The sequence below is a fragment of the Rhinatrema bivittatum genome, chromosome 1, assembly GCF_901001135.1.
Source record: "Rhinatrema bivittatum chromosome 1, aRhiBiv1.1, whole genome shotgun sequence".
In the NCBI taxonomy this organism is placed as follows: Eukaryota; Metazoa; Chordata; class Amphibia; order Gymnophiona; family Rhinatrematidae; genus Rhinatrema; species Rhinatrema bivittatum.
This window is the reverse complement of record NC_042615.1, coordinates 341906973-341924394: the sequence shown is the minus strand read 5'-3', so window position 1 is coordinate 341924394 and position 17422 is coordinate 341906973. Positions and strand designations below refer to the sequence as shown.

General features: G+C 44.1%; 1 protein-coding gene across 2 annotated transcripts in view; it reads left to right on the top strand.

Moving 5' to 3' along the window:
• Positions 1-17422, top strand: part of LIN54 (lin-54 DREAM MuvB core complex component) — a 303678-nt gene that overhangs the window by 93504 nt on the left and 192752 nt on the right. For both annotated transcript variants that reach the window (XM_029599095.1, XM_029599087.1), the window contains exon 3: positions 4973-5703. In XM_029599095.1, coding sequence (XP_029454955.1) covers positions 5008-5703 — 696 coding nt within the window. In that variant the 5' untranslated portion in view covers positions 4973-5007. The remainder of the gene's footprint in view (positions 1-4972; positions 5704-17422) is intronic.

Genomic DNA, 17422 nt, shown 5'->3' with positions numbered 1-17422 from the left:
TTATTAACTAACCATTTTCCCCATATACAGAGCGCCACTACAATGGGGAATAGTTCCAGAAAATTTATGTTCTCGAGCAACCCATCCGCCTGCCACTCTGCCGGCCATTTTGCAGCGCACCAGCGCCCTTGAAAATAGGCTCCAAAGCCTACTCCACCCGCTGCGTCTGTAAATAATTCTAACTCCCCGTTGGTTACCTCCCCGCTTTGCATAATACATACCCCGTTGAATGTCTGTAGAAATTCCTCCCAAACCCTTAATTCCTCCTTTACCTTCCGCGTCACCCTGATGAAATGGTGACTAGCACGTATACCCGCTGTACTACCCGATAGCCGCCTAATAAATGCTCTACCCATTGGGATCACTCTACAAGCGAAGTTCAATGCCCCTATCAGTGACTGCATTTCACGTAGTGTAACCTTTTTTGCCCTTGCTACTCTCGTGACTAAACTGTGTAATCTCCGCACCTTTTCTTCCGGTAAGCGAGCTTCCATTGCCACGGAATCAAGCTCAATTCCCAAAAATACCAAACTCGATACAGGCCCTTCAGTCTTCTTCTCTGCTACCGGTACCCCAAACTTGTTCGCTACCTGCAAGAAACCCCCTAACTGCCTTTTACAAATGTCCGACTTAACGGGCCCCACAAATAAAAAATCATCTAAATAAGGTACAATGCTGCCCAACCCATTACTTTGTTCGACTACCCAATGCAAGAAAGTGCTGAACGCATCGAAAAAAGCGCACGACACTGCACATCCCATCGGTAAACATTTATCTATATAATGTTTGCCCTCAAACTGAAAACCCAACAATGGAAAGCAGCTCGGGTGAATGGGGAGCAATCGAAACGCCGATTCGATATCTGCTTTCGCTAATAGCGCCCCTTTTCCTGCAGACTGAACCTGGCTCACTGCTTCATCAAACGAGGCGTATCGCACAGAACAAAATTCCCGTGGTATCTGATCATTCACCGAGGAGCCTCTAGGATGAGACAAATTTAATATAAACCTGAACTTACCCCCCTCCTTCGGTATCACTGCTACAGGAGATAGGTACATATCGACGTATGGCTGCGACTCGAACGGCCCCGCCACTCTCCCTAACCTAATTTCCGTCCCTATTTTATCCCGAACTATCTCAGCATATGTTCTGGCAGACCTAGCATTCCTACCCCTCCCCCCACGACTTGAACCCGCAAATGGGATCACAAAACCTTCCTTAAACCCCTCCCATAAGAATTGCCCAACGTTACCCTTGGGATACTTAGCCAACCATGGCCTCATCGCAGTCAACGATACCGGAGAAATGGCCACCTCATTCAAACCCTCAAATTTTTCCGCTTTTTCCTGGTAACCCACTAGCTTGTCCGCATTTGAGTGCAGAATGAGCTCCTCCGCAGGTAGCACACATGTGTCTGAACTTGCAGTCTGGGAATAAGCAGGCTGCCCTATTAAATCTCCAGCACATGTCATTCCCTCCCCCTTTAGGCCTAACTCCCTGCAATCCCTTCCCTGCCAATCCCCCCGTCCGAAAGGACTGCCCTGCCTCGCTAATACCTCGAAACCCCTTAACCTCGCTACCGCCACTATTCCCCACACCAACTGCCTTCTGTCCCCTCACACCCTTATAGGACATTTGTGTTAACCACAAATTAATATCTTGCGATCCCCACAACATTGCTCTATTCCCCGCCATCTTGTCCCGGAATTTCTCGTCATAGTTGAGCCAGGCCCAACCTTCGTAATCCCGGAACGCTCCCAATATGCTATCAGCATATGCTAATAAAGCCCCATACTGTGAAGAGTCGTAATGTCCCACTGCACTTGCTAACCTTAAGAATCCCCTCACCCAATTAACTATATTCTTCGCAACTTTAACCCCACCTGACTTATTTTGTTTCTTTTTGTCCTTCTTTTTACTCTTCTTCACACCTCTCCTCCCTTCCAATACTTTACAAGCCTTCCCGGACGCCAACATAGTCTACTAATCTCCAACTACACCTTGGTTATCCATTCTATTGTTTTACATATGTAATTTAATAACATATCCTTTCTCTTCCTTCTCATCCAAGTTCTTATCACCCTGTTATATGTAACTGCCTTTTCAGCACCTTTGTTATAGTTATGTTTTCTATGCACCCCTGTTTTATGTGAACCAGCATGATGTGACTGCTGTCTCGAATGCCGGTATATAAAAAAATTTGAAATAAAAAATAAAATTCCAATAACCTAAAAATATTCACATATCTTCTCTTACGAATCCGTCTCCGCATTTTCCTAGGAACTCCCTCCCATAGCTCCTCTAATGTCGCACACGCGGACTGCCCTGCCCCATGTAATGGCCCTTCTGCCAACACTGCAGGATATTTCGGACCTGACTCCGAAGACTCCTCCGAGTCAGAGTCACTATCAGACGAACTACTCGAAACCATCACCTTTTTCTTCTTTGCCTTCCCCTTGCTAGACTTTTTCCTTTTTAATGCCTCACCTGAACCTTGTGCTGCCACCCCCACTCGCTGAGCAATTGTATCCCGACTTCCCCTCTCCGGCCTGAACCTCGTCCCGCTTTGTCGTCTTCGAAGTCCCTGTCCCTCCATGCTTCTTGCCGCGATGTCCCCGGCCTTGCATCTTCCTCCGTCTCTGAAAGACAAAATACCTCCCTTCCTTTCCATTTACTAGGCCCTGTCCCACACCAACCCTGCACCTCCCTATTTCCCCCACTACTAATATTAACCTTAAACGACGGGCCCTCTGAACCACTCCTTGCTGCTAGACCCACCGGACCACTGCTGGGCACCTGCGCCCTATTCCCCAAGCTATTCTGTTCCCATGCCAACCATCCCCCAAAATCCTGACCTTCATACCTATTAAAATCACCTTGGATCCCTAACCCCTGCCACCCATACGGAACATCCCCTACCTTGCTGTCCTCAGACGACCCTCCCAATCTACTCCTAACTTCCTTGCCCTCCTGTCCTTGTATTCCAACCCCCACACTTCTCCCCAGACGCTCCTTGAGATCCGCTCCCGGGAACGGGCTTGGGAGGTAAGCCCCCTCCCCCAACCTGGACAACGCTGATCTTCTGGCCGCCCTTCCCATGCTCCTCGGGTTAATTCTGGGCGCCCGACGGGGCAAGGATTCTGTCGCCCCCTGAGCACACCTGCCCCGCCACCCTCCCGCAACGCCCCGAGCTCTCCCCCTCCCCCTGCTCGCTAATTGATTCCGCGGGGTAGCCTGGGACGCCATCACAGGGCGAACCGGCGATTGCCCCGCCCCTAAGGCACGCGAAGGCGTCGCTCGCACGGGGCTTGGCGCTGGAGCGACGGCCACCCCATCCGCTTGCCTGTCCGGGGGGCAGGAAGGCTCGCCCGGGTCCAAAAAACTAAAAGACAAAGAGGAGGCGTTCAGGGACACCTCCGCTATGTCCTCGCTCACTGCGGCCGCAGGGGGCGGAGGCACGTCCGCGGCGTCAGCGCCGACGTCATCATCGACGTCATCGGGCTCAGGGCCGCTCTCACCGGAATCGGCGGCCGCGGCCTCCAGCAAACTTTCTGGGAGAGTGGCAGACGGCCCGACAAAAACAGGACGCGGAGGGGCCAGGAAAGTAAGCGGCGCTCGCGGGGGCGGGTGAAGGGGGCGGGGGGGCGCGCGCGGTCTGGAAGAGGAGGGCTGAGGCGGCAGGCGCAACGGCAGGGGGGTGAGCTCTGGGAGGCCGGGGAAGGGGCCGGCCGCGGGCAGGAGCCTTCTTAGGCGTACTCGCTGAGGGGGGGGTTCCGGCGCAGGAAAAGGAAAATTTGTGATATAAGCTAAAAAACACTATATTTCTTTTACTTATTTTTATTATTTTTTTTTTATGTTTTAAAACGCAACGAAGACAGTCCCCCACTGCAATTATACTAGCGTCGGAACTCTGATAATAGTGCTTGATATCTCCTATAGGTATTATTTATTTTTCTTTAACAAGGTACCTACTATAATTTGCCTCAATGCTGCTCCCTATCAAGAAAAAGCCTCTGCCAGCTGCCTCAGCCGTTCCTCTCAGCCTGAGGCGCGAAACCGCTTTCCCTTTATATCCTCCCCCTTCCACCAATCCCTGTCTCCCCATTCAAAATACGTCTCTTCTATTGGCTAACTTCACCCTACCCCCCCCTTTATCCCTGCATCGACCTTTTCAACTCATCTTTTTTAACCCCTACCGCTCACTTTACTTCAGTTACCAGCGTGGAGCTAGACAAGCTAACTCCACTTCATTTTTGTTAAGTTTTGGTAGTTTGTGCTCAAATGTCATTTTTCAAGCATAAAATTGAATCATTTTATGTGTGCAAAAAATGTGCATACATAAACTACTGAAACAAATGCACATCTTTAATTTGCATACATTACGTCAAAGAGTGAAGTTAATGTGTGCCTTGTCCTCATGTATATTAATTTTGGTTATCCTGATTGGGTGATCTGAGCTGAGAACTGTAATCTAACAAACATTTGCTAACACATCTTCTACATATTTATTGTGGATATCCTGAAAACTAGACCTGTTTAGGAGTTCAAGGATCAAATTTAGGAATGACTCATTTACAGTATATGAATTTAATTTTTATTATGCAAAGCGCACAGGACTTTTTTATGTAGCAGGTGGCACTATGCTTGGTGTACTCCATCTCTCTCTGTCTTACTCATTTTTATAAATATACTATGAAGTAATGATATTTTGTAATAGGAGCTAAAACAGTGACAAAACCGAAGCAATCATGAAATACAAAAGACACAAAGGAATTTTAGTTGGGGAGATAGGGAGAAGACCTCAGACAAAGTATTTTTCTCTTGACATTCTCATTGTTTATATGTTTGTGTAGGAGGAATTATAATTGAAGTTAATTAATTTAGGAGCCACAGCTTGGTCCAATGACTTTTACTATAATATAGAAGGTAGAAAATTGGTAATGCATAACCTGGTTTTAAAATCTTGTTGCAGTGCCTTGTGGTTGACCTGGTGCCAGAAGACTTAACATGGAGGTGGTGTCAGCAGAGGTGAACAGCTTACTTCCAGAGGAGATAATGGACACAGAGATAGCTCTGGGGGATGATGACAGCATTGAGGCAGTCACCGTGGCGTCACCTGTGGGTGAATCTATTCCCATGGAAACAGAGCTAGAGGAAATAGTAGATGTAAACCAAACCAATGATTCTTCAACCATATCAACAACTGCAGAGCCAGTTGCCATGACTAGAAATCATGCTAGTCAAGTTACAGCAATTGCCACAGGCTCTAAACCTGAATCCTCCACTTCTGTAGCCACTGCCTTTCAAGGTGGCCTCCATAAACTTAGTGTTCAAATGCCTGTGAGTCTATCGGCCAATCAGATCATTTTGAATAAGGTGCCTCAGCCATCTGACCTTAAGCCTGGAAGTCCAGTTGTGAAACAGGAGGGTCAAAAACTGATTGTAACAACTTTGGGGAAGTCTGGCCATCCAATTGTCTTGACATTACCACAGAGCCAACTTCCCCTTACACAGAAAGCTACAGCCCTGACCCAGCCTGGCGATACTAAGTTGCCTTCACAGCAGATCAAGGTTGTTACCATTGGAGGGAGATCAGAGGTTAAACCTGTCATTGGTGTTTCGACCCTGACGCCTGGAAGTCAGCTGATCAGTACTGCTGCCAAGTCATCTGTGCTGCAGACCCAGCAGCTGAAGACAGTGCAGGTAAAAGGGTTTGCCGAGGAACCCCAGCTGTGCCACTACTGGTTAGCAGTTGCTGGTGCATTTAGGAGTAATTTTGTTGGCAGGTGTTTGGGGGTTGATAGTGAGGATGTAAACGTTTATAGCTTAGAAGTGCTTCACATGGCATTTTCAGCATATAGGAATGTGTTAGTCTTTGAGTTTAAATGTTTTTATTTATTTTTTTTAATTTTATTCCAGGAGCATAGTAGGTTATCTAAACTTGAACAGTGAATGGACTGAGCATTTTCAGTTGTGGTTTTTTTTTTTTTTTTTGGAAAAGCTTAATGTTAACCAAGATTGAAATGTAAGTAGCAAGCAGCTTTTCTGATGAGGGGTAAAATGAACTTTGCTTATTCTTGCAAATGTAATACAAATAATTTTTGCAAGTCCCTTAGCCCACCTGATGACATATCCTTAGAAATTTTTTTTCCCTCTGGCTTTCCAGTGTTTTGTCTGAAATCACTATTGCTGGAGTATAATTAGCCTAAAGTGTATGAGCAGAGACTGAATACTAACAAGTGAAAGACAATCCCCTTGCCTCCCTCCAAAATTTTAGCATAAATGGGAATCAAGAAAATATGCTTTTAGTATCCATGAAAGCTATTTGGATAGATTTGGACAGAATAAAGAATGTTTTTTTTATTTTTTATTTTTATATTATAAAGCTATTTCACTACCCCCTTTTCTCCACTTTTTCTTCTTTTGTTGTCTCTGCCACTTCCCTTTCCCCAGGTAGCATGCATAGAAAGCACAGGAGACTCTCACTGGCCCGAGGGCTGGAGCGGGGGTGTCTGTTAGGTGATTGGCAGAGGCCACCATTGTAGCAGCAGCTCTGGACCTAAGCTCACCACCTTTGTGGTGGGTGAAGGCCCAGCTAGCCGTAGCAGTTTGGGATTTCAGCCTAGATCACCTATGCTGTAGACCACAGCAATACAATCTGAGCTATGGATAGGCTTTAAAGCTACTTTTATTCACAAATGTGCAGTAATTTCTCTGTTCTGGTAGTTCATTATTTTATAATAACTGTGAAGTCTTCCCTACTATTCACATGAAGGCATACATATGTGCAGTACTGCAGTGTTACTCAACCCCCAAGACCAGGAGCTGCTTAGTGGCTCTTTAAATATGATTGCCTGCTTGTTCAAACCTTTTAGGGTTTGTTTGTATATTTAAATAGTCTTTCTCACTCAGGGGCCAAGTGCACTGTATAACCCACACTCCAACGCGGGTTAAATAGGCACTAATCCCCTTATTGCATTAGGGGGTGGATTAGCGCTTATTTAACCCGCGTCGGATGCGGAGTGAATGTAATAGCGCTCATCACATGCAAATGCATGTGAATGAGGCTATTACTCATTCACTCCGCATGCAAAAAAATAAATGTGCGTCTCAGATGGACATTTATCGCTCAGCTATTAATGCCTGCCTGGAGCCAATATCGGCGGCCATTTTCATTATTGGCAGGTGGCCGGTTATGAAAACTGACGCCGAGTTTACTGGCATCGGTCTTCATAACCGGCAGCCGCAGCAGGGTCGCATTAGTAAGCGACCCTAGCACAACCCCCTAATTTTGGTATTGCATGACTTCACCCTTGTGGGCGCCATGCGCGCATAAGGAAAGCGGGCGCTGACTTTTCGACGCCCGCTTTCCATGCTTTATATTGCATCGGCCCCTCAGTGCTTCCTCTGTTTGCTGGCAAGTTAGATACAGTTTTCAGGGTGTCTGCAGTGAATAATCATGCAATGTGTGTTTGTATGAATTTGCTCTATAGCCTGGGGTAATTTGAATACCAGACTTTGGGAAGGAACTATGATGCTTTTGGCAGTTTGCTATCAAATCACACTCTGCCATTCCCTCAGATGTACTGAATACAGGGCCAATGTTGGTGAGGAGAAGGGTGGGGGATAATAAGGGACCCCCACATACCTGCTCAGAGTTGAAAGAAGCACAGCTCAGGGCTGGAAATGTCTGGTAGAGATCTCCAAGTGGCAGCATAAGAAAGGAAAATCAATACAAAGCCTATGAACCGGTGTGAGCTCACAGACCCTAGGATATCTTTACCATCTCTTCCTGCATGTACGTCCTTTTACTGCTGAAATCTGTTCAAGGGACAGGGCCTGTAAGTACTCATTGGCTCTCAGGCCCTGTTCTGGTTTTCCTTCCTATTGTGCTGCAGCCTAACAATCTTCTTTCGTTCCAACCAGCCAAATTAGGTGAGGGCTGTTTGAGGGTGGGTGGTGGGAAGGAACTATGGAGGCGTGAGAGGATCCAAGAAGAGACTATCCAGAGGGAGCAGCAGGAGGGAGAGAAGATCTTTGTGAGGGGATCTAATAGGATGGAGAGGGCCATTGGGAAAGGGAGGAAGAAGATGAGCTAGGAAGGCACCATGAGCAGGGTGGTAGAGGAGCTTGGAAAAGGCTGGTGAGGTGGGAAGGAAGGATAGGAATAAGAGGGGCCTTGGTGGGGGAGGGGCAGATAGGCAGTTAAAAGGGCCATAGAATGGGAATAAGAGAACCCAGGAAGGGGCCATGGGTGAAGAAGTAGGAGGGAGGTAATAGAGAATGGGGCCATTAAAGGGGAATTATGAGGGAAAGGACTGAGAAGAGGATAAGTAGGTGGTGTTCAAGGATGGGAGGGGAGTGGATGGGGAAGAGAATTAAGAAAGGGGCTATGGCAGGGAGAAATAGGAGCGAGAGGACCTGGGATTGCGTGCCCCCTTCCCAAGTTGCGGCCTTGGGCCCTAGTATGTCTAAAACTGGCTCTGACTGGATGTATCTTAACGCAACACTGTGTGTGTGTCTGTGTGTAAGTATGGAATTGTAACAAACACTGTTATGTTTTAATTAAACAAAATACATTACCTTTTATTAGAAAACAATATTTTATTCTTTTAATTATCACATGCTATAAAGTATTTTAAATAATAATTAGCACATATATACACTCTAATTTACTAGTGTGAGAATCTGTCTGTGTTAAAAGTCCATATAGCAGATTGGTTTATAAATGTCTTTCCAGAACACTGTTGAAGACTCTCAATATCATCCACAAATCCCTGCACACCAAAAAAAAACATGCCCTGGCTCAATGAGCACCTCCAGTTTTGCACCCAGAGCAGACCCACCAGAACCCAACAGTTGGCAACCCTACACTCCCTCCCACAAGGCCGTAAAACTCAAATGCACCGCGGACCACGCCCTCTCCATAACAGGTCCTACACTTTGGAATAAAATGCCGCCTAGCCTTCGCCAGGAACAATGCCCTAAGAAATTTAAGCAGAACCTCAAGACCTGGCTTTTCAAGCAAGCTTACACTTGAACTTTAACTACCCATGCCCCCCTCCCCCTTTTGATCAAATAATTCCTTCCACCGTAGTGATTCTATGGCTGCATGCTTTTACATTGCCATTTTTCAAGATCCAGTAGTGAGTAATTCATCATTATGCCAAGGAGAGAGAATCATTTCTTTGCCAATGATGTTGAAACAACAATAAATCATTTGCCACCATTATGAAGAATAATGACTCTTTATTAGATGTAAAAAAAACCCAAAAAACAATTTACAGTCTGTTTATAGATTTTCCCAGCATTTTTTTCTATCAGTGTCATCACTTGGTTCCAAAAGGCTTGCAATTTATGACACTGAGTAACATGTGGCATAAGTTACCAGTACAATAATTACATTTTAAACAAATATCAGAGTCCCATAAACACATCTTAGCATCCATTGCTCTCGTAATATAAATGTGAAATAGTATTTTATACTCGATTTCTCTAAGGTTAGCAAGTAGTAAATACCGATAGACTGCAATAAAGATGGCACTGATGTCATTATCTAATACTAGCCCAATACTAGCCCCAAATCTGTGCTCCACTGCGACGCCAATTTAAGTAAGTGGAACGTACTAAACAGTTTTTTGATAGACATTATCAAATACCATTTTTGTTGAATTTAGGTAAGGTTTCAATGAAAGCTTCGACTTCTTCAGAAAATGTAATCTGGCTAAAGTCTCCATGACATGTTTTTAAACAGTAATGTCTAGTCTGAAGATAGGCAAAAAATGATTTATAGGAATCTCCCATTGATCTCTGCTGAAACATGTATAGACAGTACAATTCTGGGTGTATCAAATGATTAAAGAAATAAAGCTCCATCTTTCCCCATAAGTAAAATACTGAGCTATTAAGCGCAATAGGAAAATCTCTATTACCTGTTAATAAAAAAAAAAAAAAGCACTTTGTGCATTCTCTCCCTCCACCATTTCCGTGCTTTCCAAAAAGCTGTGATCCAGAATTTGGAAAGATTCAGCAAATGCATAGCATCGCTAGGAAGATGTAATATATTAGTGAGCTTGAAGGGTCAGGACCACTCTTCTGTAGTCCCTCGCTATCAGACTTTTTGTGCAGTGACACCCAATCTTGAATATAGTGAATAAGAGAGGCTACGATAAATAATCGCAGATCAGGTACAGCTAAACCTCCAAACTTTTTATCTCCCATTAGGATATCCAATTTTAATCGATCCCTTTTGTTACCTCAGATAAAAGCAGAGACCATAGTTCTATAAGATCTAATCTTTTAAATTTCTTAGTCACTTGGGAATTGCCTGCAAGCAGTATATTTTGGGCAGAATGACTATCTTCACCAACTCACATGGTCATATATTTAAGGGGAGTGACAAGCATTTATTAAATAGGACTTTCAACTTCCATAGAGTATCATTAACATTATAGTCGTATAGGTCTTGTGCTGTATGGTCAGCTATATACCCAAATATTGCCTTTTATCTAGTGTCTGTTTTAAAGGAAAGAATCCCTGCCATCTGTTTTGTAAGGTTGGGTCTGAAGGAAACACCTCCAATTTACCATAGTTGATTTTTTAGACCCAAAAAAGATCCGAACATTTTGATTCCATAAGACTAGCATGTCATCTGCGAAGAAACTGAGTTTTATTTATTTTCTCTTAATAAAAATGTCTTGAAACATGGGCAAATTTAGCAATTTAATGGCCAAAGTTTCGAAGGCCAAAACATATAGTAATAGAGACAAAGAACAACCTTGTCTTTTTTTTTCCCTTTATATTTCCAAAATATACATCGATACCTTGATTCAAAGAAAAGTCAGAACAATTATAGTCAAGAATATTAGGAAATTATTTTCAACAAGTAATATAACACACTATAAATTGTCTCCAGAAACGGACCACATATCTGGGGAGAAACAAAAAGCAATTAAGAGTAATGAAAAGAAAGAAAACACCACCTAATTATATAAGGACCTATAAAGCTTATGACTGATCATGCATTACACCTAAAGGGGTAGTTCTGTTTTGCAAAGAATTTTCCGAATGGATAGGATCCAAAAATATATATTGCATTCCTTGATTCTTAAGAATGCACTTACAGGGAAACCTCAGTACAAATGATGCACCTAAGGCTAAAACTCTAGGCTTCTTCAAAAGAAAAACCCTACATCTAGTTTACAACATAACATAAATTGCCGTACTGGGTCAGACCAAGAGTCCATCAAGCCCAGCAATCTTGTTCCAACAGTGGCCAATCCAGGCTACAAGTACCTGGCAAGTACCAAAACACTAAGTAGTTCTCATGCTACTGATGCCAGCAATAGCAGTGGCTATTCTCTAAGACAACTTGATTAATAGCAGTTAAAGGACTTCTCCTCCAAGAACTTATCCAAACCTTTTTTAAACCCAGCTACACTAACTGCACTAACCATATCCTCTGGCAACAAATTCTAGAGCTTAATTGCACATTGAGTGAAAAATAATTTTCTCCTATTAATTTTAAATGTGCTACTTGCTAACTTCATGGGGTGCCCCCTAGTACTTCTATTATCCGAAAGAGTAAATAACCAATTCACATTTACCCATTCTAGACCTCTCATTATTTTAAAGACCTCTATCCTATCCCCCCTCAGCCGTCTCTTCTTCAAGCTGAACAGCCCTAACCTCTTTAGCCGTTCCTCATAGGGGAGCTGTTCCATCCCCTTTATCATTTTGGTCATCTTTCTCTGTACCTTCTCCCTCGCAACTATATATTTTTTGAGATGCGGCAACCAGAATTGTACACAGTATTCAAGGTACGGTCTCACCATGGAGCGATACAGAGGCATTGTGACATTTTCTATTTTATTAACCATTGCCTTCCTAATAATTCATTACATTGTTTGCTTTTTTGACTGCTGCAGCACACTGAGCTGACAATTTCAAAGTATTATCCACTATGATGCCTAGATCTTTTTCCTAGGTGGTAGCTCCTAATATGGAAGCTAACATCATATAACTACAGTGAGGGTTATTTTTCCCTATATGCAACACCTTGCACTTGTCCACATTAAATTTCATCTGCCATTTGGATGCCCAATCTTCCAGTCTTGCAAGGTCCTCCTGTAATGTATCACAATCCGCTTGTGATTTAACTACTGTGAATCATTTTGTATCATCTGCAAATTTGATAACCTCACTTATCGTATTCCTTTCCAGATCATTTATAAATATATTGAAAAGCACCGGTCCAAGTACAGATCCCTGAGGCACTCCACTGGTTACCCTTTTCCACTCTTTAGATACAAATCACTAAAGAGTAGCGCTGTCAAACCGTTTCAGAGCTAGATTGCTCCTGAAAGGCAGAGATATCTAAATAAGGAGAAGGAGGTACTCCAACCAAATTAGGAGCTAAAAGTTTCTCAGGGAGTATGAAGAATGTTGATGAGAATACATTTTTTAAATATTGAACTGCTAGCTTAAAACTCAGATAGGTAATGCAATATAACACCAAGTCACAACACACCTTTCCATTTGAGGCGAGTTCTGTAATCCATTGAAAGCAAAGTATGCGCAATGATAGCTATCTATTCATAGGATTTTTGTATCCCCCAATACAAGTTGTGAAAGTATCACACATTCTGTTGCAGCTTATCCACAAAGTCCTTTGCCTCCCAACTCGAAATGAACATCTTGGTCATTTATAAAAAACATTCAGATGGGCAGGAAACTGCAGTGAAAATGTTACTCTTTTGTGATAAAAAAAAATTGGGTGTAATAAGGAGTGAATTCTTTGCGGCTTGCTAGAACCTTGGAAAAATTTAAGAAAATCAAAAGCTTGTTGCTATCGTTCTTTAGTTCTTCTTAATTACGATAGGCCATTAGTATTTTCATTTCATCAGTATTGTTGAGGTATTTAACTATAACTTGACATGACCTACTTTACACTGAAGAACCAGCTCCTAGGGAGCCAGGGTTTACAGAATTTAATCAGAATCTCACCTTACAGGGGCGATCCGGGAAACTACAGACTGGTTAGCCTGACTTCAGTGCCAGGAAAAATAGTGGAAAGTGTTCTAAACATCAAAATCACAGAACATATAGAAAGACATGGTTTAATGGAACAAAGTCAGCATGGCTTTACCCAGGGCAAGTCTTGCCTCACAAATCTGCTTCACTTTTTTGAAGGAGTTAATAAACATGTGGATAAAGGTGAACCGGTAGATATAGTATACTTGGATTTTCAGAAGGCGTTTGACAAAGTTCCTCATGAGAGGCTTCTAGGAAAAGTAAAAAGTCATGGGATAGGTGGCGATGTCCTTTCCTGTCTTTTAGCCAGTTTGCAATCCATGAAACAGAGAGTAGGATTACATGGACAATTTTCTCAGTGGAAGGGAGTGGACAGTGGAGTGCCTCAGGGAACTGTATTGGGACCCTTACTTTTCAATATATTTATAAATGATCTGGAAAGAAATACGAGTGAGATAATCAAATTTGCAGATGACACAAAATTGTTCAGAGTAGTTAAATCACAAGCAGATTGTGATAAATTGCAGGAAGAGCTTGTGAGGCTGGAAAATTGGGCATCCAAATGGCAGATGAAACTTAATGTGGATAAGTGCAAGGTGATGCATATAGGGAAAAATAACCCATGCTATATTACACAATGTTGGGTTCCATATTAGGTGCTACAACCCAAGAAAGAGATCTAGGTGTCATAGTGGATAACACATTGAAATCGTCAGTACAGTGTGCTGCGGCAGTCAAAAAAGCAAACAGAATTTTGGGAATTATTAGAAAGGGAATGGTGAATAAAACGGAAAATGTCATAATGCCTCTGTATCGCTCCATGGTGAGACCGCACCTTGAATACTGTGTACAGTTCTGGTTGCCGCATCTCAAAAAAGATATAATTGCGATGGAGAAGGTACATAGAAGGGCTACCAAAATGATAAGGGGAATGGAACAACTCCCCTATGAGGAAAGACTAAAGAGGTTAGGACTTTTCAGCTTGGAGAAGAGACGACTGAGGGGGGATATGATAGAGGTCTAGAACAGGTAGATGTGAATCGGTTATTTACTCTTTCGGATAGTAGAAAGACTAGGGGACACTCCATGAAGTTAGCATGGGGCACATTTAAAACTAATCGGAGAAAGTTCTTTTTTACTCAACGCACAATTAAACTCTGGAATTTGTTGCCAGAGGATGTGGTTAGTGCAGTTAGTATAGCTGTGTTTAAAAAAGGATTGGATAAGTTCTTGGAGGAGAAGTCCATTACCTGCTATTAAGTTCACTTAGAGAATAGCCACTGCCATTAGCAATGGTTACATGGAATAGACTTAGTTTTTGGGTACTTGCCCGGTTCTTATGGCCTGGATTGGCCACTGTTGGAAACAGGATGCTGGGCTTGATGGACCCTTGGTCTGACCCAGTATGGCATTTTCTTACGTTCTTATGTTCTTACAGTGACTCAGGAACTCGCAGAATATGTAAGTTGTTGTTTTGGCTGTGATTTTCAAGCTCATCAAGTTTATTTTCCAGATTGTTTCTTTCTCTGTGTTTGTGTTACCTAGGGAATCCAGAAGGTCTCATGGATTGAGCCTTTATTTAGTCCCATTAAATTGCATTATAATGTAATACTTTGTCTCTTAGCTCATCAACAGACAATTGTAGCTTTTGCAGTTGATCATTGACTGCAGCTGTGATGGCACTCGTGAGTTCTCTAAGTACCACTTCAGATAAGCCTAGTCTCCAGCGGCATCTTGTCATCTGCGTTGGACACCTTATCCATCTCTAATTGCTTCGATCGCCCAGCCATCTCTCTGAGTTTTTTTTAATAACAAAATTATCTATAAAATCAGGGAGCTTACAATATATAAATCTTGAGGAATTTCAAGGTTCTTATTCCCAGAGGACAAGCAGGAGGGCAGTCCTCATACATGGGTGACATCGGATGAAGCCTGGCATGGAAAACTTATGTCAAAGTTTCTAGTTCTTTGACTGAGCCTTTAAGCTTGCTCAGGCGTGCATTATACCACAAGTCTACGTGGGGTCCCCTTCAGTCTCTTCTCTTCCATGGAACCTGTCATCTCGCAGTTGGGTGAGAGTGTCACTTTTGCCAAATGTTTGGCCTTATTTCTAAAATTTAGCTGTGATTTCTTTTTGGCTGCCTCTTTCGGTCGATACTGGATCCCCGTTGGTTCTCTCTCCTGTTAGCATCCTAGATAGTTTTTTTTTTACATTTATCGGTAAGATTTTTGTTACTGATACCCCCATGGCGGCGGTGTGCTCTGTGCCCACTGACCATGAATGATTGCTGCCATTGATTTTTATCTTGCATCCCTCTTATTTCTTGACATGTCTACTTATGGATTTAAGCAGTGCCCTAGGTGTACAAGGATTTTGTCTATCAGACGCCCCATAATAGATGTGTGTCCTGCATTGCATGACATCTGGGGTTACAGCAAGTGTGCCAGGATGACACCAAAGGAATGAAAGATCTGGCTTGACAAGATGAAGCACCTCTTCAGGCCAGAGGAGACCTATCCATTGGTATCGGAGGCATCAGCATTGAAGGACCTTGGAGCTGCACTGATGAGCACCAAGCCATCAACATCAGCAGGGCCTTCCGTTCTGTTAAGCTTATCAGCAGAGAGAGACATTGGAGACTGGCCATTGTTGAGCTCTTCTAAGTCAAGAATGTCTGGTTTGTCTCCCTTGACACCAGGGAAGGACCGAGCCGAGCATCGCGGCAAGTCGAGGTAGCATTGGCATCCGTTCCCGTCTATACACCAGTTTCTGTTGTGATGCCTTTGAAACGTCCTGGCGACAAGGACAGCTAGTCCTCCATTGATGCTGAAGATGCTCCACAGACTCCATCGGTCTCGATGCCAGCCAATGATCCTCTCTCGGTTATGAGGCGGATCTGGTTACATCTCTTGGCTTCGAGCCTGTTTTGGCATCAGCAATGTTAGAGGAGGAATTGGAGAGATATGGGCAGCTGGCCACTGAGAAGGCAAATGTGCAGGCTTGGTGTTGCGGTACTGACTGCACCGGCACCTTTGCTCCTCGATCTGCTACTGGAATCCCTGGATTTGCTCATTGATGTTACCAACCCAGCCAGCGATGGTTCTTGGGGTGGCATTGATGCCCTGCTGGGCACCACAGTTTCCTGCTGATCCGGTCGTCATTGCCAGTTCCTCGGAGGAGGAAGCTCCCATAATGTCTGAGCCACCACATCCAGTTCCATCGGTGACTGCCCTGCTCGGCAAGAGCGTCCTAGGGCCCGTCCCAGTCAGTGACAATGGGGACAAGGGCACTTATTATCCCTGGGGGGGCTGATACATCTTTGGTCTCTGACAATGCTTCGGAGGGTCTCCTCCAAAATCCATCTCCTCCAGAAGGGTGAATGACGTCTCGCCAGAGGAACTCACCTTCACAGGTTTTGTTCAGTTCGTGGCAGAGGCCATCCTTTTCATTTGATTACTGAAGAGGATACCAGGCACAAAATGCTACATATCCTCCAGTTCATGGAGCCTCCCAAGGATATTGTGCTAGTCCCAGTACATGAGATCCTTGTGGAGTTACTGTTGAGGATGTGGGAACACCCCCTCAGACTGCCTCCTGAAGGAGGGGAGGACACTATCTCATCCAAATGGCTCTCAAGCTACCCCACCAGTCAATGGTCATTGAATCTGCTCTCAAAAAGGCCAGGCACTCTAGAATCCATTCCTCAGTGCTCCCAGGGAAGGATCACAGAGCAATGGATGCTCTTGGGAGGAAGTTGGTTCAGGGTTCTATGCTTATTGCCCTCATAGTGCCTACCAGCTCTATAAGAGCCAGTATGTGCAGGATGTTGCCAAGTATTTTTCTCAGCAGCAGCAAGACACCCCTCCTATCACTGGTGCATGAGGGCCTGGAGTACAGAAAACATGAGGTCCATTCGACCTACAATGTTTTTTAGGCTGCATCGAGGGTTTCTGCAACAGGAGTCAACACCTGCAGGCTTGCATGGTTGCGAGACTTGGATCTCAGACTAAAGGTGCAAGAGTGACTTGCTGAAGTACTGTGTACAGGGGAGAATCTCTTCGAAGATAAGGTCACGGATGCAGGCTGAGACTACCATGCGATCCTTCAGCAGCTCTCCATTAGCACTCCGGACCCACACTCATCCAGGAGGTCATTGATGTCCAGGTCTAGGAAGTCCTTTCGTCCAAGGAATTATTATCCTCCGTCTCCTTGTTCCTATCAGTCTCATCAAGGATCTCGTGGCCGCTCCTTGCAACGAAGAGCCCCGAAGCCCCAGCCGGCACCTCGGTCAACTCCAGGGATGAGGTTTTTACTGCATTATAGGGAACATAGCCCAGTCGCCCATGCCCAGGGCAGTGGATATGCTGTCAGGGAAGGCTGCATTTTTTT